This window comes from Sparus aurata, chromosome 20, assembly GCF_900880675.1.
Source record: "Sparus aurata chromosome 20, fSpaAur1.1, whole genome shotgun sequence".
Taxonomy (NCBI): domain Eukaryota; kingdom Metazoa; phylum Chordata; class Actinopteri; order Spariformes; family Sparidae; genus Sparus; species Sparus aurata.
In genome coordinates, this window is record NC_044206.1 from 14,901,348 (window position 1) to 14,916,110 (window position 14,763).

General features: G+C 41.0%; 1 protein-coding gene across 1 annotated transcript in view; it reads left to right on the forward strand.

Moving 5' to 3' along the window:
* The window catches only part of LOC115571271 (protocadherin-15-like), a 214,123-nt gene that overhangs the window by 23,955 nt on the left and 175,405 nt on the right, over positions 1–14,763 (forward strand). The window contains 1 exon segment of the mRNA XM_030400563.1: positions 11,497–11,647. Within this exon segment, the coding sequence (XP_030256423.1) occupies positions 11,515–11,647 (133 nt within the window). The 5' untranslated portion in view covers positions 11,497–11,514.

A 14,763-nucleotide genomic window follows, 5' to 3' on the forward strand; every position in this document is an offset into this window, starting at 1 on the left:
GCAGCGACAGGCTGATAACAAAGCATCAAGGAAGTGAACGACTTGAAACGGCACGTCAACATCCCTTGCTCTCATTTATCATTTCAGGTCAGGTCTCCGTTTTGTCACTTAGCGTCTTTACTTCACTATTTTTAACACACTGAAACGCGCATTCTCTATCAATACCTCCTCTGTTTTTTAAGGTCAAAGTTTTGTGTCTCTCTCTTATATAAAGTTTCTCTTTTCTTTTGCTTGTTTTTCTCGAGTGCCCTTCTCTTTCTTTTCAATCTTTCTGTCTCCCCCACAGATTGCCGTTGTTTCTCTCTTATCTTCCATTCTATCCCATCATCACCCTGCCCATGCCCCGTTCTCATTTTCTCCCCCCTGGTTCCTGTGATCACTATACATCAGTGGTGAGAGGTTGATGATGTTCAGTGAAACCAGAGGGCTTTAAAGTGCAGGTCGCAATCTTGTCCTTATTCCTCGTCTCTGCCTTGTCTCTGGCTGGTATCGTCATTAACAAAAAATCTCTGTCTTCATTCTTTCTTTTCTGACACAATCCCTCCTTCTTCTTTTTTTCTCCTTCTGCCCCACCTCTTCCCTCGTTCTCTTGTTCTCTCATTCTCTCTCCCTTTCTCTGTTTCCACTGCATCTCCATGTTTCTCTTTTTCTCTCCTCCTCATTTCCTTTGTGTGAGTGTCTCTCTCTCTCTCTCTCTGTCGGATGTATTTCCTCTCCTCTCTGGAGGAATGAAAAACTTTTTGAAGTTCTACCAGAGGAGTAGTGCCTTCAGCCCTAATACACTTCATGCTGGTTACTGGCGCTTACAGCATGGCCCACTATTGTGTGCCACGGTGCTTTGTGAACTTTACCAGGGAATTAAACATAAGCTGCAAACTCTGCACAGCACGCTCTCACAATTAGGGACGCTTCATGAAGAACTATGCCAGTTGACATACTCTTCTTAAAGCTATATATTCCTTCCATGTACTTGCAGGGGGTTACATAATCCACTGATAGTATAGATGTGTTTATCCCATTCTCTTTCTGCTATGACTCTGACTTTCATTACAGTCTGCTTCGACCTCGGCCGTGTTGGCTGTACTTATTCTGTTTGTATAATCATGTTTGTCTTAAGTCGTAATGTTTTATTTCACTGCGACTGTCTGTTGCTGTGAAGTCTTTCAACTTGCACATCACTGGCAAGCCCCCGCCAAGGGAGCGCGGATGAAAACTAGAAGGACATTCAGAGAGCGCAGAACCTCTGCCAAAGCCAACAGTCCAGGCTTCTATCGTATGCATATCTGCAAGCGCAACCAAAGCAATTAGAATTATGTCAAAATATGGCTGTGCCTGGCTAAAGACTTCATTTCATTTTAGCTATGAATTAAAGGGGAAAGCCAGCATTCTTTGAACCTGGGCCCTGTATCTGTAAGTTTTGGTGTGAAATTGATTCATACTACTAAGTTATCTTCCCTGAGAAGCTGGTCCTTGTATCATTAATTTATTTGATATTCAATTGAGAATCCAAAATCAGAAAATGAAAGGAAGTTTTGTTATTTCATGATTTATTTATGATTTTTTTTTTTTTTTTTTTTTTTTACAAACCCACCACAGTTAGGAAATAACAATAATAACAAAAACAGAGAATTATTTTGCTGCCCTGGTACCATTAATCTGTCGGACAGCAAGCGGGGAGGAGACCGGCGGGTGCCCCTGAATGTAACAATATAACATTGCCCCTTAATTACGTAATGCCATCGCTCCAGCTCATGTGAAATCAAATATCCATTCTGCTAACAGCTGTAGAAACCCCACTTCAGCAGGGGAAATCATCGCACTGCAATTAAACAGACAATTTTCTGTTTCCTTTCGCTTTGACCTGTTGAACAGTATCATGTGTCAAAGCATGTCAGTGTCTATAATTTGGTAGACTATAGCACTATATATAGAATAGTTGCACTCAAGCTCCGTGACATGTGTTGGCTACGATATATCACAATTATAAAGTTTCTGCAGCATATCTAATAGAACGATGACAGTTATGTGGGATGGTGCAAAAATGCTGCTTTCCCCAGAATTTGCCAATGCTAGCAGGTTCAAGTCGTGTAAAAACACATATCTGTGTTGCTACCAGCTGCATGGACTCATGTGCTGACTGTTTCATTTTCTGTGCTTTTGTCCTGTTGACCAGCGGCGAGCACTGTACATGATTTTAGCCTTTACAATATTGCGGTCTGTAAACCTTTATTTACCAAGTAAAACCCCACTGACATTAAAATTCTGTTTTGCAGGAGAGGTCCACAAGTGAGGGTCAAACCTCTGAACTTGATTGCTATAAGTTTACTATCCAATATTTGGGACACCTTAATTGTATCACCATTATCAGGGCTTTACCTTAAAATGAGTTTAATCCCTTCAACCCCCCACAGTGTTCTTTATCTTAAAAGTTTTAATATAGTAGCATAATAACTTCACTTGTCGGTTTCTCTTTATCTACATTTCCTCCTCTGTGATTAGTGTGCATTTAATAAGGAGCAATAGTTATCTGGGGTCACATTGTTTATGTAGTTCATGAAAGTATAATAAAAAAAGGGGAAGGCAGCAGAACACTCTGCCAGGATCAGGATCATTGCCAATATAATAAGAGGAAGGAAAAAAGAATAAATCATGTGCTGCAAAAAGTGAAGAATCCTAAATAGGAAGTGGAAGAAATTACAATGACAACTATGACAACTATGTTAAAATATGTTAAATAAATCAGCTTTTAAAATGAGAGGAGCTGTTCTGTGTTTGAGACAAGGAGGGTGACGGAAGCTAAATATTGACAAAGGAATGTGCAAATGTTCTTAAAGTATAAAGAATATGTGCAATATGCAGACACAATCCTCCCCCCAAAAAATTTGCATTAACTTTTGAGTCAGCTGCGGAGACTTTATGATAATGTAACCTGCAGTTCCCACGGGGAAGGATGACAGTCAATGTCAGTGGGTGTCCTGGGCAATGTTGATGAGGCCAGCTGAAGTTGGGAAAAAACTTTGTGAATGCTTTTAAAAAGTTTCTGTCTGGGATGGGAGGGGTCAGCCATAGTCTTTCCTGCTTGGTCCAGGCTCCTGGAAGCGCACAGGCCCTGGAAGGATGTCAGTTTGCAGCCAATCACCTTCCTAGCAGAGTGAATGATATGCTGAAGGCCAGCCTTTGTCCTTGGCAGTGGCAGCAATGTACCAGATGGTAATGGAGGACATGAGGATTTACTCAGAGCTAGCGGAGTAGAAGTGGACCATCGTTGACTTTGGCAGGTTGAACTTCTTCAGATGCCACTGGAAATCAATTCTCTGCGCTTAATTATTGATTGTTGTAATATTGATTTAACTTAAGCCTAAAGACAACAGCCTTCCCCCTGTTTGCAGCACTGTCTCACTCCCAACTCGTCAAATGTGGCAGCTTGGTCCGCGGCCTTAAGCTTATAACTGTCGCTTTGCACCTGAAGGGCTCAGCAGTCATGTTAGCAATAATACATGATCTGCAACTTCTGGTTAGATTATCAAAATAAAGCTTGTGGAAAAACAGTTCACGTATTCTGACTTTGGACTGTTGTAATTGTCATCATACAGCCATGGTTTGGTTAGGTTTAGACACCAAAACTACTTTATTAGATTTAGGCACCAACGCTACTTGGTTAGGTTTAGGGTCCAAAACTACTTGGTTAGGTTTAGGCTCTGAAAGTACTTGGTTAGGTTTAGTTTCCAAAAGTACTTGGTTAGGTTTAGGAAAAGATAAAACTTGGGGTTTAATTAACCTACATACAGTCATGTAGCTTAAGCGACATAGGTGATGTAACACATTCACAGAGATGTTATCTGGCAAGGAGCAGAAATAATTAGCTAAAATAAAAAAGAGCAGCAACAAGTGTGACCCTCTGAACAAAAGCGAGGTAAGAACCGACAGAATCTCAATTGTAAGCAAGACTGTACCGACTCTTTCATCACCGTCAAAATCCATCTGAGAGACAAGTGTTGTGAGAATAAGCGACTGGGCTTTGTGGGGAACAGGTTATTGCATCAGAAAAGTCTATCTTGCTGTCATTGTTTATTCAAGTTCAAGTTGAGGTTGTTGCACAGTTCGGTTCACTTGGTGTCCAGAACTCTGTTACAGTATTCTGAAATATTAAACACGGTTTTATTCCTCACCTTTTTAAAACCAAAACTCAAAATGTTCTTTTCAACCCTGAGTGAGGTGGTAAAACCAGCATCAGGTGTACTACCCCAATAAAGACTTCATTATTTGACTTGCCTGCTAGAATTTGGAAAAGGTATGAAGAGATGTTTGACAAGCTATGAAAAATTAAACCTGAGAATGAAATGAATGCACTTTCATGTTACCATCCATTGGGATTGTATGCACCACTTTGATCAGAAGCTGCAGTGTTATGTTTATGTCTCTACGCTGGTGAATATCTGTATGTTTCTACTTGTCCGTGGTACGGTTAGCAACATGTTCAAACACTCAAGATCTTTTAGTCCTAAAAGGAAAAATCTAAATTCTTGGAAAATGCTCACCCGAATTGAATTGAGTATCTGCAACTACAAGGTCCATGTGACAAATCTTGGTGCCAAAACAAAGACAACGCTTTTGAGGTTTCTGCAGAGGTGTAAGTACCAGTATAGTGTCGATCTCACTGGGTCAGAGTAAAATGATTGGTTTGCTGCCAGCATAAATTAAATATTGAATTCCCGCTGAACATAATTTGCATTTTTGGAGTGAAAACCCCCTCGGAATGATGCCGTTGCAGCCCAAGACCTGTAGGAAGTCACAGCACAACTGAACACTCCTCCCTTCAGGATTGATGCTAGTAAAGTGTAGCAGAGCAAAGTTAGAGACATACTGTACTTAGGCGGAATCTCCAAATGTGCCATTTTGGATTCTCATGATAAAGCACATGTCACTAGGTATTAATTCCATCTATATACAACTGTTTTTGACATTGTATTTGTAGAGTCTCAGCTTTTATATGGCACATCATTTGTATTGTCAGCATAAAATGCCATGATTTTTTTTTTTTTTTTTTTTTTTTGCCTTTGCTTTAGCTGCTTGGTGTTGGAATTCTGTTTTGTTTATGTAAAAATTGTTTAATATACTTTTAGCTGAACTTTCTCCCATTAAGTGGGTGTGATGCATGACTAGGACACTAGAGGGTTTTAGAGGTTGGACAGGATATCCAATGTAGATGATATTTCTTAATGGTATGCAGTTCTTTTGAAGCTATATGGTTGCTGCTTTCCATACATAAGTGATGATGGGTTGCATTCATTTAAAATATTCTGATTTAATTGATAAGCAGTGTTGGGCACGTTACTTTAAAAAAGTAATTAGTTATAGTTACTAGTTACTTCTTTCAAAAAGTAACTGAGTTAGTAACGGAATTACTCCACTATAAGAGTAACTAGTTACCAGGAAAAGTAACGATTGCGTTACTTTTAATTATTCCCCCTTTTGAGCTCGGCATTCATTTTAGCTACTTGGCATCCATGTATTTAGAAAATGTCTTCCTGCATGGCGGACCGGCACCAACAGGAGCATGTTCTCAACAACATACCTGCCTATCATTGCATTCAGTTTAGTCTGTGTCAAGTTTTTGTGAAGCTGGAGCAGAAAAATCCAGCTGTAGCTGCTTGGACAGCTCCGTGTCCTTCTTTGTTAGCGGAGCTCACGTTAGCCACACTTGGCCTGCTGTCATCATCAACAGTGTCAACAACGGTGTTTTTAGCCACTAGTTTTGTAGAAGTGTGTGCCGTTGAGAGATGATTCATTAGATTAGAGTTGCTTACAACGGACGTAGACAAAAGAGATTAAAGTAGTGTCTGTACTTCCACTTTGAAAACGCCAACTTTCCCTCTGGACTCGCCATTGCTGCTGCTCACCTCTGCTAGTTTGTGTGTGCGAGGATGCTGTGTGCGTGTGTGGTTTGTGTGTAAACTGAACACTGCCTCTGATTGGCTTACAAACTCTCACTCTACCTTAGAGAGCCAATCTCCATCACTTATGCGGTTGTCCCGCCCCTCCCTCCTCCCTCGCCAAGCTAAAAAAAATTATAAAATAAAACAGCTTTGCAACTCCGGTGGCTGAGAGCCGAGTCGGATGACAACAGCTTCAATGAGCTGCTTCAGTTTGTAACGCGCCACATTTAATAGTCGGTAACGGTAACAGCGTTGTAACGGTGGAAATAGTAATAAGTTAGATTACCCGTTACTGAAAAAAAGTAACGCCGTTAGTAACGCCATTGTTCCCACCACTGTTGATAAGATAACATAATATTGATTTTTAATTAAGTATTCCTGACATTCCTGCTAACATGATACAATTCCAAAACAGACAGAATTCAATTCTATTTTAATGTATTTTAAATATGTTGTCAAGCCTGCACAAATTCCCATGATGCAGGCTAAGTCCATCACTTTCTCCCTGATATCGCAATACAGCCACCAAAGGTTCCTTTGCAGAGATTAGTAGCCCGGGGACTCAGCCTTATTAAAAAAACTACTAGAATTATTTATAAAACTCATCAACGGAGCGAGCGTGACATTAGGGCCTCTGAGAAAGTTCTGAACTCATAAACATCCAGCTTCCCTGGCGATTCATAAAAATCAGTGCCACAGAAAAAAAATACCATCTGCTTCTCTTTCTCCTCTCCACAATGTCAGAGGTGTGATCAGTTTCCTCTGCGGGGCCTTCCCTGACACTCTCTTACATCTTGATCACAGCCCGCCACACCTGCACGCCATTATGGATAGATTGAAGCGCCAGAGTTTAATATGTTAAACTCAATTAAGGGTGGTTAAGAGCAGCACCGTGGCATTGTGAGTCCCTCAAATGAAGCTGCCCCCAAGCACCCGTGACTGCTGGATTTCACCTCTGGGGTTTGGCAGAATATCACAATTACATTTTCGTTGTCAGCCAACTCCATCTCCATTCAGGGGGTAGGGCAGTGGTGATCTGACTCTGTCAGTAATCTCTGCCATGGGAACTTCACAAATCAGTTCTAATTAAACAGGCGGCAGATTTTGCGTGACGGGAAGCAGTTCATGTTGTTTTAACTGGATAAGAGCGGCGAGGCCTCGGTTATAGCCTCAATCAGGATCTTTTCTATCTGTAGAATGAAGAATATTCTCAGTATAACCATGGGGACTGGAACAAAACAATGCTAAATAGGTTAAGGTGTTTATATACCATACGAATGTGGCTTGACTAATTTGGGTATATCAAATGAGTCATGCTGTGGATAGAAATAGAACGTAGTTCTAGTTATTCTGAACAGAATATGATTTAACTTTAAAGACATAATTACATATTCCAATTTGAATGCTTGTAATTGACTGTCAGCTCTGCTAAAAGCCCTTCCCTTAATTACTGCTGCTACGCCTGTCAAACTTCCTGTTCTCGAGCGGCACACATGCAGTTTATAGTGATAGCAGTGGTAGATTTTCCAGAGTATACAGAAAACAGGTGCAGCTTTTTTTATTTTGACAGCTAGCATAAGCTAATGCTAATGCTAAAACTCTTTCAGCTGGTTGACATTCGAGTCTGTATTTTTGCAGCCTTTTCGTTTTTTTATCGGGGGAGTACCGTTACTGCGCATGGTGGAAGGCGTACCGTCTGCAGTGTCCTGTGAACCTGTGTCGTTGTGAGCCATGCGGGATTGTTTTGCCAGTTGCCTCAGTCTCTTGTCTTCCGGTATCTTCTTGCAAGCGACAGTACCTCGACCAATGAGAAGAGCCGGATTCTGCATTGTTATTCTCGTGTGTGAGTGTGCTGTCAGCTCATTGGTCACAGAGCAGGAGAGGGCTGGCAGTAAGATTACCGTATATTTTCATATAAAACACCCTGTCATTCATTGATTCCATTGACATTTTAAAGACCATTTTGATTCTCACGGAAATACGGGACAAAGTGCGTCCCTTTTAAGCTCAATACGGGACGCGTAACTTTGTTTCTAAATACGGGACGTTTCCATTTTTCAAGGGACGGTTGGCAACCCTAACTGTGCGCGATGTGTGTACTTCGCAAAATAAGCCTACACACTAGCTATAGCTTACTGAACAACAGGTAACTTGGAACTTGCCTGGTCACTAACTAATCAGAGCAACACTACAAACTTAAAGAATTTGTACGGTGGTGTTGTCTTCATTTTAGGTTTTAAAAAAACTAAAGTGTAAGGATTAAGTGCGTTTATGTGCTCTAAACTGTAAACGTTAGTATGCCACACTGACGAGCTTTAGTGGCTACAGGAGCAGCCTTGGATGCATTGTATATTGCAGGTTAATGCTAGCCCTAGTACTGGGCAATAGAACAGTATTATTGATAGAACTGTAATCAAAATGTAATTTATTTTAACATGACAGTCATTAGAACGAGATAAGAAACATTTTTCTTTTGCATATAATCTATTTTAAATGAAAGAAGGATTACAGAGCCTATGCATCTTGAAAACATAACGCTATCTAATTCAAGCATGCCTGGAGTTTAAACCTCCCTAAACCTAAAAATGAGGATACAGCCACTAAATGTCTCAAATAAATCTGATATACTAGCGTCCTGGATACCCTGAATGGGCATTGAACTAGGCATTACAGAGTACACTGATATCTGTATGTTCAAACAACTAAATTATTTGTTATCAGTAGCTTTAGTTGGGGTGGGCGGGGCTTAACCAAATGTGGATGGGGCATATATTGTTTTTGCTTATAAGAGGAAGACAAGTATTTATTGTTAAATTAATGTATTTAGGTAAGGACGTAACACTACACTACCTGCTGTAGGTACTGAGTTAGTTAGCCATGCACGCTAACGTTTGCAGTGTCGAGCAAAAATGAAAAATAAAAGCAGTGTTTAATCCTTTATTCATACTCTTGCTCTTGTGCTTTTGGTTTTGCAACAAGATGTAAAATGTTTCGTGATGCAGCAAGGTGAACCCAGACGCAGACAGAGATGCAGGGAATTAAGCAGTAAGAGCTTTCATTGAGGTTCCACAGATGAAGGCGAGGACAAGGTTCTTTCTGAGCTGTCTTGCAGGGATTGTGGGCAGACAGACAGGCAGATGAGGCAATCCAGAGTCACATAGAATACGATCAGTAATTGTAAACTAAGAATCAGAGGGGCAACTCTCACAGTTGAGACAATGATCCAGCAACAAGGAGCAGTGATTAACATACTGGAGGAGGTGATGAGCTGATGGGATGCAGGTGAGCAGACTGGGAACGGATGACGACTTGATTGGAGAGGGGAATGAAGTCCACACACCCACTGCACAGACACACAGAGAGATACAGGCAGGAGCAAAGGAAACACAGAGTAGGGAGAAAGACAAGAAATACAAAAGGGAAAACACCAGAGCACGGCCGTGGCCATGACAACATGAAAGACACCACCATGTAAACCCTTAAGGTACCAGGTACTGCTCTTATTAATTAGTGGGGATTAGTTCCGATTGTGTAAAGGCAATTATTCTGGTTGGAATTTAACTAATGTGTTGACTCAAATGTCGTTACTTCATGCTGCATGGAGACTCTCCAGAATTTCAGAGTGCCTTGACATCAGTACACAAAATTCTTAAATGAGTCACAGTAAAGATAAAGTGTTAAAGTATCTTATATGACATGTACTTAGTATTAAAATTAACTTTTCTGGCATGTAAAAGTATCAAAACTACAAGTAGAAGTAAATTAAACACTTACATGTATTTGTAAGCTTTATTCATAGTGCTGTATGGTGTTGGCATTATTGACCGAATGATCGGATCTTATATTTGGCATTTTTCTGATGATCAGAATCAGTGTTTTTGGTATCCAACTGTGGATTGAATAAATTAATTAAACAACATTTGTGTCCAAATGTTTTTAAAAATGGAAGTACAGTTCTTGAGTAGATGTACTTAGTTACCTTCCATCACTGCTTGTCATACATTCAACTGTGGATCATGTCTTTCTCAGTGAAATGGGTTTTCGAATCAATACCTTGATTACTAAATCGAAAATGTACATTTCCTGCAGTTGTTCAACCAAAAATCGTTACTGTTAAGCAAAGGATCGATTTGGTGGATCAGTATACTTCGTACAAATTTGAGTGTAGCGCACAATAGATTATTAGGATGGTCGATGAGTTAGAAGTCGAGGAAGCAAAGTTGTAACTAATTTAAATTTTTTAGAAATACATTTTAATCAGAAGAGAAAGATCGTCATCGATTTTATTTATTTTTTTAGTACAATTCATACTGTTTTGTTTTTTTTCTTTTTTGTTATTGTTTTCTATATTTGGCGTACCCTGCCACCTTTCTGGACTCAGACAGTGTTCTGGCGACCTTATTCTTCTTGTTTATTCAGTTATGGAAGAGATTTCTTCTCCAAAACTACATACTGCCCCTTTAAATCCCAGACTGGCTGGGAGGATGGTTGGAGGAGGGGGAAGAGTGAATGTGCCCTCCCCTCCACCTACCATACATGCAAACACCACCGGAGATGAACACTTTCTTCGTGGAGAGCCGAAAGATGTTTTCTCTTTGTAGGTCATCAAGACTCACTTTTAAATATTTGTGCGAGTAAGTGGGCAGCACTGATGCCAGATGGGTTTGGGGGTCCGGCTTTACCACAAGCAATCAAAAAGACCAATTTATAGACACGTACGCGCAATTTCAGACAGAAACTCGAATGCCTCTTTGACTGAGAACTTCAAAGAAATCTTGTATTTTCCCCCTCAGCTCCACAACTCTCCCTGAAAAATTTAACCTAATTAGTCTGAACTTAAGTGATCCGCGCGCACAAAACCTGCACACGAACACACACATCAGCTTGGTACATTTATCTCGCTCGCTCCTCTGTGAGCATATGCAGTGTCTTATCAGCTGTGTCATTTCTCTCCGTTGCTGCCGTGGGCATTTCTAACACAACATATTTCCTTTCTTTATCATCATCCACAGGTTGCTGTATTTTTCCATTGTGGTGACAATCCCTGTGACATGTTCACTTTGACGCCCAAGCACATGGATGATTGATCAAAGATTGTTGATTGTAAGAGGAAGGCGCCTCGATGTGCAGCCACGAAAATGAATATTAAACGCCACCTGAGGTTTTAGATTATGAAGGCAATCTCACCTGAGGGATGTAATGGAGTGCGCCGTCAATATGGAGAGCATCTTTTCATTCAAAGCGTACTTCTGGAGGGAAAGTGCGTACAGTTCTGCTACATCAAGCTCTCTATGAGTGGCGCGGCTGGTTTTTTTTTGTTTTGTTTTTTTTTTCTCTCAGTGGCAGATGTCATCTTGTGAGTGTGTTAATGTGCGCTTCCACATCGCTGTTCGCTGAAAGCCTGAGCGCAGGTGGCACGGCCCGCGAGAGGAAGTACATGAAAATGACTGCTTTTAATGTTGCAGCCGAAAATGAGGTGAATGATCATGACTGACCTGTGTTTATGTGTTTCCCCTTCCTCTTCCCCTCCTCCTCCTCCTCCTCCTCCTCCTCTCTGCAGCTGGATGCTCGGTGAAGCATGGTGCTGAAGATGGTTAGGACGCACTTAATGGGGCCACTGTCATGGGGCCGGGTCAAATGGCCGAGTATAATGGGAACAGGAGTCCTTTATCTGCTGCTGCTATCAACCTGTCTCGGCCAAGACACTGAAGGTAAAGGCACTCTTCAGTTGCCATTGCTTTTTCACTCACAGTTTCTGTCTTTGACTCGTCTTTTCCCTCTGTCTTCATCCGTATGCTCAGTTTTATAATTCTGAGTCGGATCAAGTCCGCTCAGGTCGGATTTAGTGTCAGAAAATGTGCACATAACTTTCTTGACTTCAGGCATATCCTAAGCAGTGAGCACATTTCAAGCAGCTGGGTCACAGGATTTTCCTGATTCATCACTGTCGTGTGATATCTGTTGATGACTGACGATGATAAGAGCTTTGATTAGACAGCTACACCTAAAGCTGACAAAGAGTATTAAAGGAGACAAATTGTGCTCATTTTGCTTTAATGCTCAAAAACACACCAGTTTTGTCCTATTGTCCAATGCTACAGCACTGAAATCCCCTCTGTCTGAAACTCTCTATTTTAGCTTACAGTCTCTTTAAGGCCGCCCTCCTGAATACCCAGTCTGCTCTGATTGGTCAGCTCACACATGCCTGAACCAGTGGAACAAAAAAATAAACAAGGCAGCTGTGCTAAAACAAATCTTTACGTCTCAAACTAGCCGCTAGGCAAAAAACATGCAAATGTCTTTTTTGGTGACATAGTGCGATGCCACAAAGATGTGGATTTAAGGTGGTACTTATGACGAGGAGTTTCAGGAGCAGTGTTTTCTGTGGGAGAAAGGAGCTTCTGTTGGTGCCGATTTGTGCCTTTTTTTTCAATGGAAATATACAAAACACTGAAGGAAAGGGAAACAATTTAAACTATGATAAATCACTTAATAATTAATTCTATACAAAAGGTCCAGGGTTTAGCGTTACGGGGGATCTAAAACATATAATATTCATAATTATGTTTTCATTGATGTTAAATCATCTGAATCTGAGTATCATTGTGCTTTTGTTACCATAGAATGAGCCTTTTATATCTAGAGGGACTGGGTCCTCTTCAGTCCCTGTTTCAACGTTTCAATGATTAAAAATGGCAGCCGGTAGAATACATGCATAAATAAACCCGAGCACAAGTGCCAGCATCACCGCTTTCATTGTCAGAGCCAGACACCAGGAGACGCAACCAGCTCCAACAGGCCAAATCATAGTTTGTTAAAAAATTCCAAAAGCTGATGGTAAAAAGACCTTACTATCTGTTCGCTTAGATTCTAGGGAGGTAAAACCAGGGCTTAATTTGTCTCTGATCCTTCTCCAGCTACATTTCATTTGTCACTAACACAATCTGTAAATGCATCTCATGCAATATTTAATGCTATCTGTTCTCACTTTTTTGAAGTTACTCGTAAACTACTCGTTTGCCTCCTTTGTATGCATTTTACATTGGTCCTGCAAATTATGCTGGCATGTGGATTAATGCTTTTTGCTGTATGAATATTTTTGCATAAGATCACTGTTGGCCACACACAAGCGTGTGGGCGTTAGTGCTGTGAGATGATGAAATGAGTTTATGACTAAATTGATGTGTTCGTACGTAGTCCACAGTACTGAAGTGGCGCAGAGGAGATTGATCAATGGACAGAACATTTCACGTACTTCGGTTTTCCAGCCTGCTCACTTGTCTTGATAAATAAAACTTTCAGCCCTGATTATATTATTCCCTCCTTTCCATGACTTCTTCTCTCCCCTGACCCACCAGAGCAACACCCTCTCTGTTCTTTGGGATTTACAGATCAAGTACTGAGTAGAACCTCTGCCTTCATTACAAATGAATAGGGATGGTAATGTCCATCCATATGTTGGTTGGTTGATCAGTCCACCACTCAGTTCCACCCCGAAGTATCTCAATGTCTACAGGATGGAATGGGAAATTTAGAACAGTCATGCTTGGTCCCCAGAGGATGAACCTTACTAGATGGATTGCCATGAAATTTGGTACTGACATTTATGTTCATGTCAGGATGAATTATGGTAATGCTCTGATTATTGTTGATATCCCCAAATTTGACCATGGCCCGGTTTACAGAGCGACTAATGAAGTAACACCACGATTTGAACTAAACTTAGCATGTTAGCAAACATGCTAAAAGGCATGGAATGGGGTGCAGTCTAAATGTCTGGGTGAAATCAGAGTCCGCAATGATCCGTGTCGGTGCCCTGGTGTGTTACAGTGTTTCCTGTCTTGCTTCACAATGTGAGAAAATCTGCAATAGTAGTAATGGATCATGGGAAACAAAAAAGAAGAAAAGTGTGCTAAGGATATTTTAATGTTGGAAAAAAAAAATCCCTGATGTGGGAGCAAACTGAAGCAAGGTAAGACAGAAATGAAATCATCACCGATGGGAGAGCTCAGCATAATACTCTCCTGACTTCCTGCTCGATTTGTCAGAATATTGATATCGCATTTAACTCTCAGTCCTTGAGATTTATATGGCTGGCATTTAGTTGACAGGGGCTGCAGCCAAAGGTGAGCGCCTATGAATGTGTACGCTTATGTGCAGCGATAGATGAGGAGCGTATGTAAGCATTGGGTGTGTGTACACACAGTGCAGGTTTATTGAGGCTTTTAGCTTTTCCTGGACACATCCGGCTTTCCCCTTTTTTTTTTTTTTCCCTCCTTATCACGCATGTCAATTTGCTTTCAGCTGCCCCTGTAAGAGTTTCCAAAATTGTTGGCAGGACCTAATGACAAATAATAAAAAAAAAAACAGCCTGATGGAGCTGCGCATTACGGGAATAGTAGGTTTTAATGAGCCTGGAGTTTTGGGGGGAAGACAGGCAATATCAGTTTGGGTCCTCTCGCGACACACAGTGCCTGTGTGTTTTTAATGAGCTCGAGTCCCAGCACGAATGGTTGGGTTTTAGCTTTCTGGACACACACATGACAAGAGTACTAGTATGTTTTAATTAGCCTGGGTCCTAAGGTAAGAGACAATTTTTTTGCTCACTTTTTGGTTTCCCTGGTGACAAAAGTAGGCTATACTGGTATGTCTTTAATGAGCCTCGATCTCGGGGTGAGAGTCCGCACAATGTGTCAAATCAGGCTCTTGGGCTGAAAGCTTGTTTTCTTTCCACCCCTACAAAACTGTCATAACTTCTGAATGATTAAAGCAAAGTTCACCCAAAACATAGAAATGGAGTTATTATCTGCTCACGCTTGTCCGGTCA